Genomic DNA, 15,666 nt, shown 5'->3' with positions numbered 1-15,666 from the left:
TACTTCCGGCATTCTCTGCAGCGTTTTCAGTCTTACAATATTGAACTTTTAGACTTTTGCTCAGATGCTGTTTTCATTCCACTTTAGATTTATCACTACAAAGAGTGTAGGGTTCAGAGGGATTAGAACTCATAATCCCTTCAGAATAAACTGAGTTCTCTACACAGTGCAGTACTTTGTACATCAAAGATAGAGCTGCTTGTAATACTGATGCTGATGTGTCTTCTACAAGTCAATTATATTCAATACAATATTAAAATAAAGTTGTACAATAAATGTGTTAGTCTTGCAGAATCATTTTAATATCTTTATAAAACGTGTTGTCAATGTCATGTTGTCTATACAGGTACGATTTAAGGACCACAGTGATGTATTTGTAATTGTTACTAAAGTTTAAACTATTAATTTATACCATGATACAAGCAGAACTTAAACTTCTATTGCGGTACCAGAAAAAATGGATGATTATGGAGCTTAAGCAATCCTGTTGTCATTGCTCATGTGTTGATAAGATTTTGCTCGGTGTTTTATCCCAAGTAATAGCTGGGTCATTAATTGCTATACTGTTAAAAGATCATTGGATTGGTAATTGTTAGGAGGATTGTTTAGACAGGCTATTTTTTAAATATTTAAACATGAGAAAATTAAGTTAAACAGTCAATGGAATTCATTTAGATTCTTAAACAAACTGTTGTGCAGCGGGGGAAAAATGAAAAACAGTAAATTAAATTATAAATGGGAATTTACATGTTGCATACATTTGATCCAGAGATTTCATTTAGAAAAGTTACAAATTAAAAGTGTTCTTTATAAACAACATAGGGCAAAACTTACACATCTATACATTTTTCTGATTCAGTATATAGTGGTAGCTTCCTATTATTTGGTATACAGATACATGGGTAAAGGTGTAAATGAACACAAAATACAATGTTTAAGAGTTTCTGTTTTAATAAGCATAAAATCAGAAGTGAGCTGCAACAAACACCTAAATCTTCTACTTGTTTTCATCACTTAGTAGTAGATGCTCTGATTTTTATCACTGTTTAGCGGTGGATGTTCCTCTGATCCATCTTAAGCATAGTGCTGTATGCTTTCCTGGTTATTCTTACTGCTCAGTGGTGGACATTTTTCTGGATGAAAGGACAAGCTCTTTCATATCGGTTCGGAGACGCTGTATTTCTTTTAGCTCATCAGAGCCATCACTCTCTCCCTCCACCTGCTCCGTCTTTTTCTCCACCAACCGTTTTACCACCAGCGAGTGATATTGAGCCAGCAGCTGGTACTGTTCCTGATACAGAAGCACACATACATACATACAACCACTAAACACCTAATAAATGGTATACATTCTCTTCTGGCTTCTGGTTTCAGGAAGTTTACTGGCGTGTGTGTGTGTGTGTGTGTGTGTGTGTGTGTGTACTCTTACCTGAGGGATTTTACTCTGCAGTGTGTAAATGATGTTGGACACACAGCGTCCAGGAGCAAGCAGCATGCAGTGCATGTGTTGCTGAAACATAAGTAGAACTGAAAGATGCAGAACGAGTGCTTCATCATCCGCCGCCTTTAACTGTTCCATCAGAGAGTTTTTATGTACCATCATCACCTGTCTGTAACACACACAAACACACACAGGTCCAGACAGGAAACAAATACTGATCAAAAATAAAGGACTAGGGTTAGGGTTAGTGAAAAAAACTGCCATTAATCTTTGTGGCCCATTCAGTCTTTGCTTCAATTTAGTCTTTGCTTCCCATTAGCACTTCCATTACCAGTGGGGATGGAAGTGCTAATGGGGAAGCAAAGACTGAAGTGGCCACAAAGATTAATATCAGACTGTTTTCTTACAATTTGTACGGTTTTATCTTTTTATCTTAGTTATCCTTCTTCTCTATTCGTAATCCTTAATCTAGCTGGAAATAAAAGTTGTACCTCTGTGTGTGTGTGTGTGTGTGTGTGTGTGTGTGTGTGTGTGTGTGTGGTTACTTTTCTCGTTTTTTATCTCCTTTCTTCAGCAGGACACCACAATCTTCAGCCGCAGCTTCAACACTGCACAGAAAATCCTCTATACTCTACACACACACACACACACACACACACACACACACACACAGAGCTCTATCAGAAAATGTTTTGGTTACGATGATGTTGAGATAACATAAGATGATTTACATTTACTGTATTTAGCTGACACTTTTACCCAAAGCATTGTGCAATTGTTATTGAACTCAATCCAAGCAACTGAGGGTTAAGAGCCTTGCTCAATTGCAACCTGGCTGCTGTGGTTTTAACCAGCAACCTACAGATTACTAGTCCAGTACACTACTCATAGAATTACTCATGTTAGCATTAGCACTTCATTAAGCTGCTAAAATATGAACAATTGGTGCATTTAATCAATAATGCTGGTTATCATACTACTCTTTATATAATTAAAAAGGTTTTTTTCTTTAATGATTGTTGATAGTTGTTTTTTTTTTTCAATCAAATTTAAAAACTCTGGACATTTAAAAAATGTGTACTCATGTGTGTTTACTTACTTTCCCGTTTAAGCTGGTGTTCAGCTTCATCAATGGAGCTTTAATCTCATCAGGAAGTTTAGTGAGGATCTTCAACCTAAACTGTACAGTCACAAGCACACACACACTTATTTTATAACCTCAAGTATCAGTGCTCGTTTAAAAAGGTAAATATTATGTTTTCATATTATATTATTTTATTTATGTAAATGATCATGTGCTATATCCAAAAATACCCCCCACCCACACACACCTTACATTTCTCCTTCCCAAACCAAAGGCACAAGGCACAATAGATTAGGTGATCACACCCACAGTAGTTAACCCAAAAGCCCATTTACCCAGTTACTATAACAGCATTACTGACCTCAGCAGTGATGGTGTTGGGATCATCAATGGTGATCATGTGATCAGATGACAGGAAGTTGATCAGGGTGTTTGTTAGATCAGTACAAACTGATTTCAAGATGTGTTTCACAATGTGGACCTGTACATCATCTACACACACACATAATTTCAAAACAACTTTACAGATTCCAGATGAGCAGCTGAAGTACAGAAAAATGGTACAGAAAAACTGCCTAAATAATAAAAAACACAAAATGCTATTAATTTGCTGAACTCTATAAACTTATTTAATGCACTACAGACACTTTAAATGACTGACACTAATAGTAATTTGACATTAAAATATAAAACTTAAATGTTACGACATTAATAGTTGCTATTTCACTAACTTCCATAAAACTTATCCCAAAAATAAGCTTTTAATTAACTAATAACCAAATGTTAAAGTTTTTACCTCAGATTAGAGTAAAAAGGTTTTATTTTTTAAATTTTTAGAGTACATTTATTTAATAACAGTGAAGAAGTGAACTTCAAATGTATTTATTTTAGAATTTGAATGTAAACATAAAATTAATGATGATAATAATAATAACAATAATAATAATAAATGTAAAATATTTTAGGTAAGTTGTAATGTTCAGGGTTGCGAGTAATTAACAAACCTGAGAAGTGTTTGATGCTCTTCTCAAGTACCCGGATGTTGGTATAGAGGGTGTTCATCTCTTCCTGCAGCTCCTTGGCTGTCTGTCTACGTTTCCCAGCAGAGGCAGAGGAGGAACTGGAGGACTGGAACACAGAGCGGACCACGTCCTGGTACGCCTTTGACAAAGGCCTGGAAAATCAGACACGTCCACTCTTAAGGCTGGGAAACGAGTAATGTGATTGGCTAAACATGTTATGTTACTTTCAGTTTAAAGTATACAGGTGATGATTATGAGATTGTACCTGACAAGCTCCTGAGCAATGAGCTGCAGCGTTTCATCTGGACAATCACACACCTTCTCCTCCAACACCTCCATTATCTCATCCACAGAGAGAAACACCTCCACCTGCTTATCTACATCCACACATATTACAACCCCACATCAGAAACTGGCATCAGCTGGCAAATTAAATAAAAAAAATATTTAGATTTTATTTCATTGCAGACAATATGAACATTTCATGCATTTCATGTTTTGTCTGATCAGCTTCATTTTATTTTTCAAGAAACATCCATTTCTGCATTTCAGGCCTGATATACATTCCAAAAAAGTTGGAACAGGAAAAGGTTAAGGATTTAGGGATCATAGGGATAATAAAAAGAAAAAAAACATACAGTGCTGGCCAAAAGTATTGGCACCCCTGCAATTCTGTCAGATAATACTCAATTTCTTCCAGAAAATGATTGCAATCACAAATGCTTTGGTATTAATATCTTCATTTATTTTGCTTGCAATGAAAAAACACAAAAGAGAATGAAAAAAAAGTCTAATCAATTATCATTTTACACAAAACTCCAAAAATGGGCCGGACAAAAGTATTGGCACCCTCAGCCTAATACTTGGTAGCACAACCTTTAGACAAAATAACTGCGAACAACCGCTTCCGGTAACCATCAATGAGTGTCTTACAATGCCCTGCTGGAATTTTAGACCATTCTTCTTTGGCAAACTGCTCCAGGTCCCTGAGATTTGAAGGGTGCCTTCTCCAAACTGCCATTTTGAGATCTCTCCACAGGTGTTCTATGGGATTCAGGTCTGGACTCATTGCTGGCCACTTTAGAAGTCTCCAGTGCTTTCTCTCAAACCATTTTCTAGTGCTTTTTGAAGTGTGTTTTGGGTCATTGTCCTGCTGGAAGACCCATGACCTCTGAGGGAGACCCAGCTTTCTCACACTGGGCCCTACATTATGCTGCAAAATTTGTTGGTAGTCTTCAGACTTCATAATGCCATGCACACGGTCAAGCAGTCCAGTGCCAGAGGCAGCAAAGCAACCCCAAAACATCATGGAACCTCCGCCATGTTTGACTGTAGGGACCGTGTTCTTTTCTTTGAAGGCCTCGTTTTTTTTCCTGTAAACTCTATGTTGATGCCTTTTCCCAAAAAGCTCTACTTTTGTCTCATCTGACCAGAGAACATTCTTCCAAAACGTTTTTGGCTTTCTCAGGTAAGTTTTGGCAAACTCCAGCCTGGCTTTTTTATGTCTCCGGGTCAGAAGTGGGGTCTTCCTGGGTATCCTACCATAGAGTCCCTTTTCATTCAGACGCCGACGGATAGTACGGGTTGACACTGTTGTACCCTCGGACTGCAGGGCAGCTTGAACTTGTTTGGATGTTAGTCGAGGTTCTTTATCCACCATCCGCACAATCTTTCGTTGAAATCTCTCGTCAATTTTTCTTTTCCGTCCACATCTAGGGAGGTTAGCCACAGTGCCATGGGCTTTAAACTTCTTGATGACACTGCGCACGGTAGACACAGGAACATTCAGGTCTTTGGAGATGGACTTGTAGCCTTGAGATTGCCCATGCTTCCTCACAATTTTGCTTCTCAAGTCCTCAGACAGTTCTTTGGTCTTCTTTCTTTTCTCCATGCTCAATGTGGTACACACAAGGACACAGGACAGAGGTTGAGTCAACTTTAATCCATTTTAACTGGCTGCAAGTGTGATTTAGTTATTGCCACCACCTGTTATGTGCCACAGGTAAGTAACAGGTGCTGTTAATTACACAAATTAGAGAAGCATCACATGATTTTTCAAAGGGTGCCAATACTTTTGTCCACCCCCTTTTTTATGTTTGGTGTGGAATTATATCCAATTTGGCTTTTTGACAATTCTTTTTGTGGTTTTCCATTGAAGACAAATTAAATGAACATTTTAATATCAAAGCATTTGTATTTTCTGGAAGAAATTGAGTATTATCTGACAGAATTGCAGGGGTGCCAATACTTTTGGCCAGCACTGTATGTGATTTCAGGTGATTGTAATCATGATTTGACTGCTGCTGTGATGCAGCAATAATGCATAAACAATTGTATGTGTTTATTTGTGTCTTGGGTGTTGTACTTTGTGTAGTTGTGTGTTAGTGTGTGGGTATGTAAAAGTGTTTGTATTACTTCGTGTAGTTGGAGTCTCATCATCACTGTCATCATTTTTCCTGTTCTTCTTTTTGGTTTTTCGGGTTCTGATTTCCCGGGCGTTTCCTCCTCCCCCTGTCCGTATACTGCCACTTCCCTCTGTGTTCACACACACACACACACACACACACACACACAAAATAACATGATATATTAAACACTCCCATCTTCTTCTGCCATTTTATAACACCAGGTGGCCAGTATGGTTTAAATTAAAACAGTGGCTATTTTGGCTGTGTCCCAAACCTTATTTCCCTGTACTAAACAGTATGTACAATTAGTGTACTACAACCAAAATCAATACACTCCTTTATGGTCCCCTATGTTCCAGAGGGTTAATATTGGTACAAGTGAGTTCAAGTAGAAATCATTAAATTGCTCTCCCAACACATAGTATAAAAGTAGCAGGTGCACCTTATGGTGCAAACACAGGATATTTTGTCCGTTTATACAAGGTGGTTTTATATGCTGCACCTGGAATCACTTGAGCCTGATGTGAGAACATCAGTTTCCACTCTCTGTTACAGCTGATAGGACAGGGTTACACCTGCTGTGAACTTTGTGATTGTGGATACACCATGCCCCACGTTTATCTGATGCATTGTTGGTTTAAAGAAATAAATGTGTTGTGTGTATGAGTGAGTGCAGGACCTGTGTTTATACTAGTAAACTATTACAAGGTTTATATAAATATTATGCTACCTGTAACTTTCTTCCTGCGTTCCTCTCGCTTCTCACGTTTAACACCTGAACTCTCCATCGTTACTGATGATAACTTCACATCGTCCTCCGTTAATAACATCACTGGATCATTCTTCATTTCCTACACACACACCCATACAGTTATACACACTGCTGTACAGATGTGGGTGTAGCTGTAGTTGTACAGATGTGGGTGTAGCTTTAATAAAAGTTACTTACCGTCTGTGCTTTTTGCTGCATGATGTTACCAAAGAGCGCAATACAGCTACTAATAAACTTCTCAGTAACGACGGAGGTGCCGAGCACACGAGCACTGGACTGAGCATGCACCGACCGCATCACATGATCAATTAGCATTGCTGTATCATCGTCTGATAGACAGCTTGGTAACAGAGGCTAGATGAAGGATGGGGTGGAGGGGAGGGTATAATTACAGTATAAACATTAACATGAATAATGTTATAAATATTATTTCACATACAGATCAGTATAAATTATTTAGATAGAATACAGATAATAATGTAGGAGTAATTCCTTAAGGTTCATTACTAGTTGAATTTCGTACCTGCAGGTCAATCCAGGTGTCGGACGTCACTGCTTCTTCCACTGAAGCCTCCAGCTGGTCCAATATGGCCGACTCCACACAAGCGGACTTCAGGAAAACTAGCTTCTTGTCTTTAAATCGTTTCTTAATATAGTTCACTGGGTCGGGGATTCCCAGCCGGGTCAGCGCCTCAAATTCTAAACAGATCATTTACAGTGGATTCACTAAGTGGATTTAGACTCTCCACTTAAGTTGTGCTCAGGTGAATTCTGTCTGCTATAATGAGCCTTCAGATTTGTCAAACAAACTCACAAACAAGGTCTGTAAAGACCCAAAGCTTACACAGTATCGTCAGGGCAAAAAACAATCCATGAAGAAAGTGTCTGTATATTTCCATCGATTTCTCAGTAAACAGAGAAATAATTTTTATTGATCCACACCAGCAATTTTAAGATCAATGGTCGACATAATTTTGATTTGATATGATATCTAGTTTGCTTCCTTTAAAACCCAACAAAGATTTTGTAAGGGATTTAAATTCGAAGTGGAGACGATCCACACCAGGATATTCCAGGACTGATTTCTTAACCAAGCACTGAATGCTGGGATTGCCTTCACGATTAAAGAAACACTCAGAGATCCTTGACATTCTGTCAGAATAAAGCGTCTCAGTCTTTTTCTCAGGAGAGCGTAGGATGATGTTAAATGCTCTCTATGTAGAGAGCTCACCAGGCTTTGAGACAGAGCCAGTGTTTATATGTGTAGTGTGTATGTATATAGTTTGTATATGATGTGTGTGTGTGTGGACGTGTGTGTGTGTGTGTGTGTGTGTGTGTATTACCGAGGTAAGAGTTGTGTGTTAGAAAGGATTGGACCCAGGCGCTCTGAGCTCTGCAGTAAACATCAGGAACAAACACAGCTTTATCCTGTCGACCTCCAACCACTGACCCATTCACCCTCCCCAAATTCACCAACTCTTCCAGAAGAGCTGCACACACATTCACATTTATAATATTTAGCAGACGATTTTATTTAGTGTGACTTACAACTATAACCAATTACAAAGCAAGCAGTTAAGGATTAAGGGCCTTGCTCAGGAGCCCAACTGTGGCAACTTGTTGGTGGTGGGGTTGGGTTTAGCCCATTTTATATTGACCAGAAGTGTACACACAGCCCAGCAGATCCTCACACAGCTATTACCAATCCACAGCAAGGCCAGCAACTTATAAGTGGATTGGGGGGAACTGAACCTAAGCACTTCTGGCTGTAGCCAAAAATTGTACTACATTTCATAATAAGCTAAAATAAAAATGATTTACATTGTTAACGTTTTACTACATCTATACTACCCTGATAGTATAGATGTTTAAAGCATATGCGAAGGTAACAGAGTCATCTTAATAGTCACAGTTTTTAAACCCATTAGAACCTATTAAATAAAGTATTTAGCCCCTTTTAGAACCATCAGTTTTGGGAGTATAGGGTCCCAGATTTAAGCTCCATGTTAAAGTTACTGACAAACAATGTCCTAAAGCCACACAACTGCTCAGCTATCATGCTACCATGTATTTTAATGTATGGTAGGTTACTGGGAACACTGAAGAGAAATAATTAAAAACCTGCAAAACGTTCTAGACAAACTAATGTCTACACACACACACACACACACACGTACAAAAAATCAAATACTTACAATATAAAAGATTCTCCTGTAAGCCAAACTGACCAATAAGAGTATTCACTGGTGTAGGTCTGAAAACACATCAATGTGTAATGTGTGTGTTACAAGCAGTCTGGCGGTGATGGTCTCATGTGTATATACAGTGTGTGTGTGTGTGTGTGTGTGTGTTCTAAAGGGTTATTATGTACAGTGTATCTTATTTACCTACTGATGGAGGTGAATAATCCTCGTATTTTTGCTTTCTGACGGTTGATGAAGTTCTGAGTGAAGATCAGACCATTAAACTGATCGATCCGACCATCTATCAACCTGTTTAACCTTAATGTCAGTTCCTACACACACACACATACACACACACAACAGTATAAGACTACATTATCAGACATGTTCTATAGATGTTAAGTGTGTTGAACAGCAGTACATTTATCATATGAATAATGGGGGGGGGGGGGGGGGGTCAAAGGGCAGCACAGTGCTGAAGCAGGTAGAGTGAGTTATACACAGCTACTTAGGATTATTATAATAGGGATTTTCTGTATGTGTGTGTATGTGTGTGTATGTGTGTGTGTGTGTGTGTGTGTGTGTGTGTGTGTGTGTACCTGTGTGAGGAACTCTGCTGGTAGCTGGTGAGTTTTGCTAAGTTCAGTGATGTTCACCTGTCCAGACTCCTGCAGTTTATCATTCACCTCCTCACACAGCTGATCCAGGTACTGTCTGATACCACATGCACACACAAACACACACACACACGCAAACACACACGCAAACACACACGCGCAAACACACACACGCAAAAACACACACACACACACACACACACACACACATGCAAGCAAACACACACACGCGCAAACACACACACAAAGAAAACTTAATTTGAATCAAGGTACTCTCAATGAAGTGTTGAAATATAAAAGTATTTGGAGATGATAGAGGAGATGGAGGTGAAGGTGGTGGATGTGGAGGTGGTGGATGTGGAGGTGGTGGTGAGAAAGCATGATGTCGAAGAAATTATAAATCAATAAAACGAAGAAACACATCTTACTCATTAATCAGCTGTCCCAGAATAATCTGAGTTCCTCGATCTGATTTAGCCACTTCATTTGCTCGACTCTCTACATGAACCAGATCCACGTTAATGATCTACACACACACACACACACACACACACACACACACACACACACACAATAGCTAATGGATTATGCACATTTGAGTACATTTACAGTCTTACATAAATCATAAATATTTAAACAAACACACACATAAAACAGTGTAATGAAATGAAACACACTCACCTTCTGCAGATCCACTATATTAATCCTCCCTTCAACACACAAACACACAAATTATTAATTACACAATAACTCAACTATACACACACTTCTCTAACAAAAATAACTCTACCTGTTACACACATACACACCTGTAACATAAACCTGTAAACACACACACATACTCTTTACCTCCGTGTGTGTAGAGCTCATCACGTATTTCTTTGCAGATGTGTGATGGTGTGATGAGTTCTTTTCCATCCAGAGTGTAAATCACATCCAGCTTCTTCTCCTCCACCAGCTTACTGATCAGTTCGATACAGTTCCTCTCTGAAAGTCTGGAACACACACACACACAAACACACACACACACACACACGCACACACACACACACACACACACGCACACACACGCACACCAGGGTAAAAGTGCTGAAGAGCATCAGAGAAGCAGCAGATAAAATAAAACACTGGAGATTCACTCACATTCACATGTGTTTTATTCATATATCCACAAATTAATGTATTATTCAATAATTGGGTCAATCGACAAATTGTGTCTTACAAGATTTAAAGGTCTTTTTGAAGCATAATCTTATATATTCATAGTAAAAATCTACTGTGACAGTACACTTTAATTTCACACAACATATACATTTTCCAACTCATAAAAAAGGTCATACTCTTGACCTTGTCTGCTCTACTGGTGTCCTAGTTCATCAGCCGTCCAGCCATGACCTTACTGTCTCTGATCATTTGACAATCATCATGGACATTGAGGTCACTAGGCCCATCACTAGAGCTAAACGTAAAATATCCTTCAGGAATCTTCAATATATCTCTCCCTCTGCTTTCTCAGATTCTCTTGTTAAAAAGATGTCTGTCTGTCCTGTACTGTCTAGTAATTCATCTGACCTTGTCGATTACTATAATGACATACTCGCCTCATGTCTTGATGAGCTGGCTCCTTTGAGAACCAAATTTGTTTCATTTAGTCATTCTGCACCATGGTACACAATTGAGCTTCACCAAATGAAATCCCGTAAACGCCAGCTTGAAAGACTTTATAAGAAAACCGGTCTAACAGTACATTATCAGATTTATTCTGATTATCTTCAACATTACAAAGACGCTCTTACGGCAGCCCGATCCACTTACTATTCCGAACTCATACATGCTGGATCAACAAATCCTAAGACTCTCTTTTCCACAATAAATAAACTTCTCAAACCAGTTGACAATACTACCAATTCCTTTACAGTTGACAAGTGTAACTCTTACCTCTCATTTTTTCAAACAAAAGTTGAGAATATCCACAATTTTCTGACAGTTTCCCCTGTCATCTCTGTTTCTCCGCCTATCTCATCTCAATTTATTACCCAGCCTCTGTCTCAGTTCTCACCTGTGTCTCTTTTGGACCTATCTGAGATCTTAACAGGGATGCGAAGCTCCACTTGTGTTTTGGATCCTGCTCCATCAAAACTTGTTAAGGGTTGTTTTCCAGTTATCTCATCATTTATCACAGAGATAATCAATTCCTCTCTTAGTTCTGGCTCAGTCCCTCAATCACTCAAATTGGCTGCTGTTACTCCCATACTTAAAAAACCTGGACTTGACTCTAACATTATGAGTAACTTTCGGCCCATTTCCAATCTTCCATTTCTGTCGAAAATACTGGAACGTGTTGTTGCCTCACAGCTCAAAGATCACCTAAATTCCAATAATCTATTTGAATCATTTCAGTCTGGTTTCCGCCCCCAGCACAGCACTGAGTCAGCCCTCCTCAAAGTCACAAATGACCTTCTTCTTTCCTCAGACTCTGGACAAATTAATATTCTCGTCCTCCTTGATCTTACTGCAGCTTTTGACACCATTAATCACTCCATTCTTCTGTCCCGCCTTGAATCCTCTGTCAACATCACTGGTACTGCCCTTTTGTGGTTAAGGTCATATCTCATAAACAGACAACAGTTTGTTAATATCAACAATTGTAGTTCTGCCATTGCTCCACTGTCCCAAGGCGTTCCCCAAGGCTCAGTGTTAGGTCCCCTTTTGTTTATTCTTTATATGCTCCCCCTTGGTGACATCATACGTCGGCATGGTTTACATTTCCACTGCTATGCTGATGATATTCAGCTTTACATCTCCTCCAAATCCATTAATACTGAACTTCACTCCACTCTGACAAATTGCATCACTGAAATGAAATTGTGGATGAAAGCTAATTTCCTCAAATTAAACTGTGAAAAATCAGATATGATCATCGTAGGTCCTACAACCCTGGCAAAAACCACAAAAAATTTTCAAATTACCATTGATAATGACACTTTGTCTCCGTCTTCTAACATCCGAAATCTTGGTGTAATTTTTGATAGCAACCTCTCTTTTGACCGCCATGTAAATCACATCACCAAAACTGCTTTCTTTCATCTAAAAAACATAGCACGTCTACGTCCATCACTCTCCTTTTCTGCCGCCGAAACTTTGATTCATGCTTTTATTACATCCAGAATTGATTATTGCAATAGCATCCTTTATGGTACATCTAACAAAATCCTAAAAAAACTTCAGTATATCCAGAATTCAGCTGCTCGCCTCCTTACTCATACTCGCTCCCGTGATCATATTACACCTGTTCTACAAAAACTTCATTGGCTTCCCGTTGCTCAACGCATTCAATTCAAAATTCTTCTATTCACTCACAAAGCTCTCCATAATCAGGCCCCATCCTACCTCACCGACCTGCTCCATCAGCACATTCCCTCCCGTAGCCTTCGCTCTTCTGAGGCTAACCTACTGTCCATACCCTCTAGGACCAAGCACCGGACCTGGGGTGACAGGGCCTTTTCCATAGCTGCTCCATCTTTATGGAATGCTCTCCCCAAACACCTACGAGATTGTCCTGACCTGTCCAAATTCAAGTCACTTCTCAAAACTCATCTATTCAATATGGCATTTAACTTGTAACAACACGAAATAAATGCTTTTATTTTTGCTATTCTTTTTAATAGTTTTTATACTTAGATCACGACAGAAATGTGAAGTCCTAGATCCTAAAACTTGTAAAGTTTTCAGTTTCCTGATTGCATGTAAATCTGTCCTGTTTCTGTCTAATGTTAAGAAATTGTTCTATATTTGTTGTTCTCTCTCATAATTTAGCTAATTTTTAATGAACTGTCTTATGCTGCTCTCTTTGTTTTTATCTTAATTATTCTTGATGTTGATGTACTATTTTGATTTTGTACTATGATTTGTATGGTGTATGTACGTATTTGTTTTGATTATTTGTCTTATGTAAAGCGTCTTTGAGTATCTTGAAAAGCGCTATATAAATAAAATGTATTATTATTATTATTATTAAGCAATTGAGGGTTAAGGGCCTTGCTCAGGGGCCCAACAGTGACAGCCTGGCAGTGGTGGGGCTTAAACCAGCGACCTTCTGATTATTAGTCCAGTACCTTCACCACTAGGTTACAGCTCGTCAACTTTAAGGTGCAGATTGTGAAACAGGAACTCCTGTATTACAAAACAACCATTACAATCGTGGTATAAAGCTTGCTCAACTGTGGACAGTGACAACCAACACTGGAGCTTTTAATTAATGGCACTGAAAAGACATTAGAAGTTTATAAAACAGAGTGGAATTATAGGTGTGATTATTACTGTGATTATTACTGTTATTATACACTGTGATTATTACTGTGATTATACACTGTGATTATTACTGTGATTATTACTGTTATTATACACTGTGATTATTACTGTGATTATTACTGTTATTATACACTGTGATTATTACTGTTATTATACACTGTGATTATTACTGTGATTATTACTGTGTTACTGTTATATTTACCTCAGAACTGACTCAGTAAACTGAACTCGGTGAAAATCAGCTGCAAGACGCCGGATTTCCTCCCAGTCCGCCATTATTATTCACTTACACTAAACTCACTTTACTGAAATCTACTGAATTAATTTATAATCATTAACAGATCTGATTGTTTTAATCTAATAAGATGTTGTTATGCTAAACTAAACTAGCAGCTCCAGCACACGTCAGCGTTCTCACACAGCGCAGTACGGAGCGTCAAGTGGACAAACTGTGTGGGTAAGTCTCAATCTGGTTATTCTAGCTCCCTTCTCCACTTCCCCTAAACACTTCTACCAGTACAGTATTAATCCTTAACTAATCACTTCTACTAGTACCTTATTAATCCTTAACTAATCACTTCTACCAGTACCTTATTAATCCTTAACTAATCACTTCTACCAGTACCTTAACTCCTAACTTCTACTACTAATGACAACATTATTACTATATAATTGTATGTATATCCTCACATTATAGAGACACTAGGTGAGCGTACATTTAATTCTTTTACATTTACATTTTCAGCATTTAGCAGACGCTTTTATCCAAAGCGACTTACACAATGAGCAGAACACGATGAGCAATTGAGGGTTAGGGGCCTTGCTCAGGGACCCAACAGTGGCAACTTGGTGGTGGTGGGGCTTGAACCGGCAACCTTCTGTTTACTAGTCCAGTACCTTAACCACTGAGCTATCACTGGCCTTTTAGATATGCTGAATGTGTCCAAAAGCTGTTTTTGTGAAATGTGAAAGTGTTCACTCTCCGAAAGTGTTCATATTATATTAAACAACTTATTTTAGCCACTGTTTCTTTAATGTAGATGAATAAGCAAAATGACAAAATGTTGGTGATTTTTATCATTTTGAATGCCAGTTCTTCTTGGGCTGGAAAGTATGTCGGTTTTGTTTGTAAGAAGTATCCATGTTATCATCAAGTGACAAAACTGTGCTGCATTTAAACATGACTGCACTACAAGCTTACAATATATTTACTTTTTATATCCAATATTATTTAAATAAAATATATTTGCTTTACTGATTTTAAAATGTACACTGTTCTACACTCCCCAAAACTGTAGTGAAAAAACAACATTCTTTTTATTGTGATGTTTACCACCTTACCCACTTTTTGGCCTCATTGGACTCGCATGGTTAGCAGTTAAAACCCCACAGACACCAAGATGTCCTGTTGGGCCCCTAAACAAGACACTTAACCTTCATTTGCTTAAATTGTATTCAGTCATAACTGTAGGTTGCATTGGATAAAAGCATCTGCTAAATACAACAAATGCAAATGCAATGTAAATGTGCATGGTTAAATATTTAATTTTGTAATTTTGTCGATTTACAAGAACGTAATTCTTTTTCCACATTATTTTCTGTTTCTTTAAAATGAATATAATGGATAAACAGTACAACAGAATATCTGATAATAATTTATACTCGAGCTCCTCTGTTGAGCTCTGCAGGTTGAACATTGAAAACGTTTGTACAGAAACACAGAGTCCCTGGATGACTGCAATTTCCTTCGGGATCAATAAAGTGTTATCTTATCTTATCTTATGTCGTTTATCTGGAGTTTGTTTTACTGTCATTTGTTTGATCACAA

General features: G+C 38.2%; 1 protein-coding gene across 1 annotated transcript; it reads right to left on the bottom strand.

Moving 5' to 3' along the window:
* Positions 1–933: 933 nt before the first annotated feature.
* On the bottom strand, positions 934–14,231 carry ufl1 (UFM1-specific ligase 1). Its single transcript, XM_063002456.1, has 19 exons — positions 14,041–14,231; positions 10,377–10,522; positions 10,209–10,237; positions 9,956–10,053; positions 9,510–9,624; positions 9,115–9,242; positions 8,923–8,981; positions 8,071–8,217; positions 7,251–7,426; positions 6,905–7,081; positions 6,686–6,806; positions 5,963–6,082; positions 3,813–3,924; positions 3,530–3,699; positions 2,887–3,017; positions 2,541–2,621; positions 1,987–2,072; positions 1,430–1,610; positions 934–1,291 (listed from the first exon to the last, which is right to left on the bottom strand). Exons 1-19 carry the CDS (start codon positions 14,112–14,114, stop codon positions 1,109–1,111), a joined length of 2,334 nt encoding a protein of 777 aa, XP_062858526.1. The 5' UTR covers positions 14,115–14,231; the 3' UTR covers positions 934–1,108.
* Between the last annotated feature and the right edge of the window lie 1,435 nt (positions 14,232–15,666).

The sequence above is a fragment of the Trichomycterus rosablanca genome, chromosome 9 (genome assembly GCF_030014385.1).
Source record: "Trichomycterus rosablanca isolate fTriRos1 chromosome 9, fTriRos1.hap1, whole genome shotgun sequence".
NCBI classification, from domain to species: Eukaryota; Metazoa; Chordata; class Actinopteri; order Siluriformes; family Trichomycteridae; genus Trichomycterus; species Trichomycterus rosablanca.
This window is presented reverse-complemented; position numbering and strand designations above follow the sequence as displayed.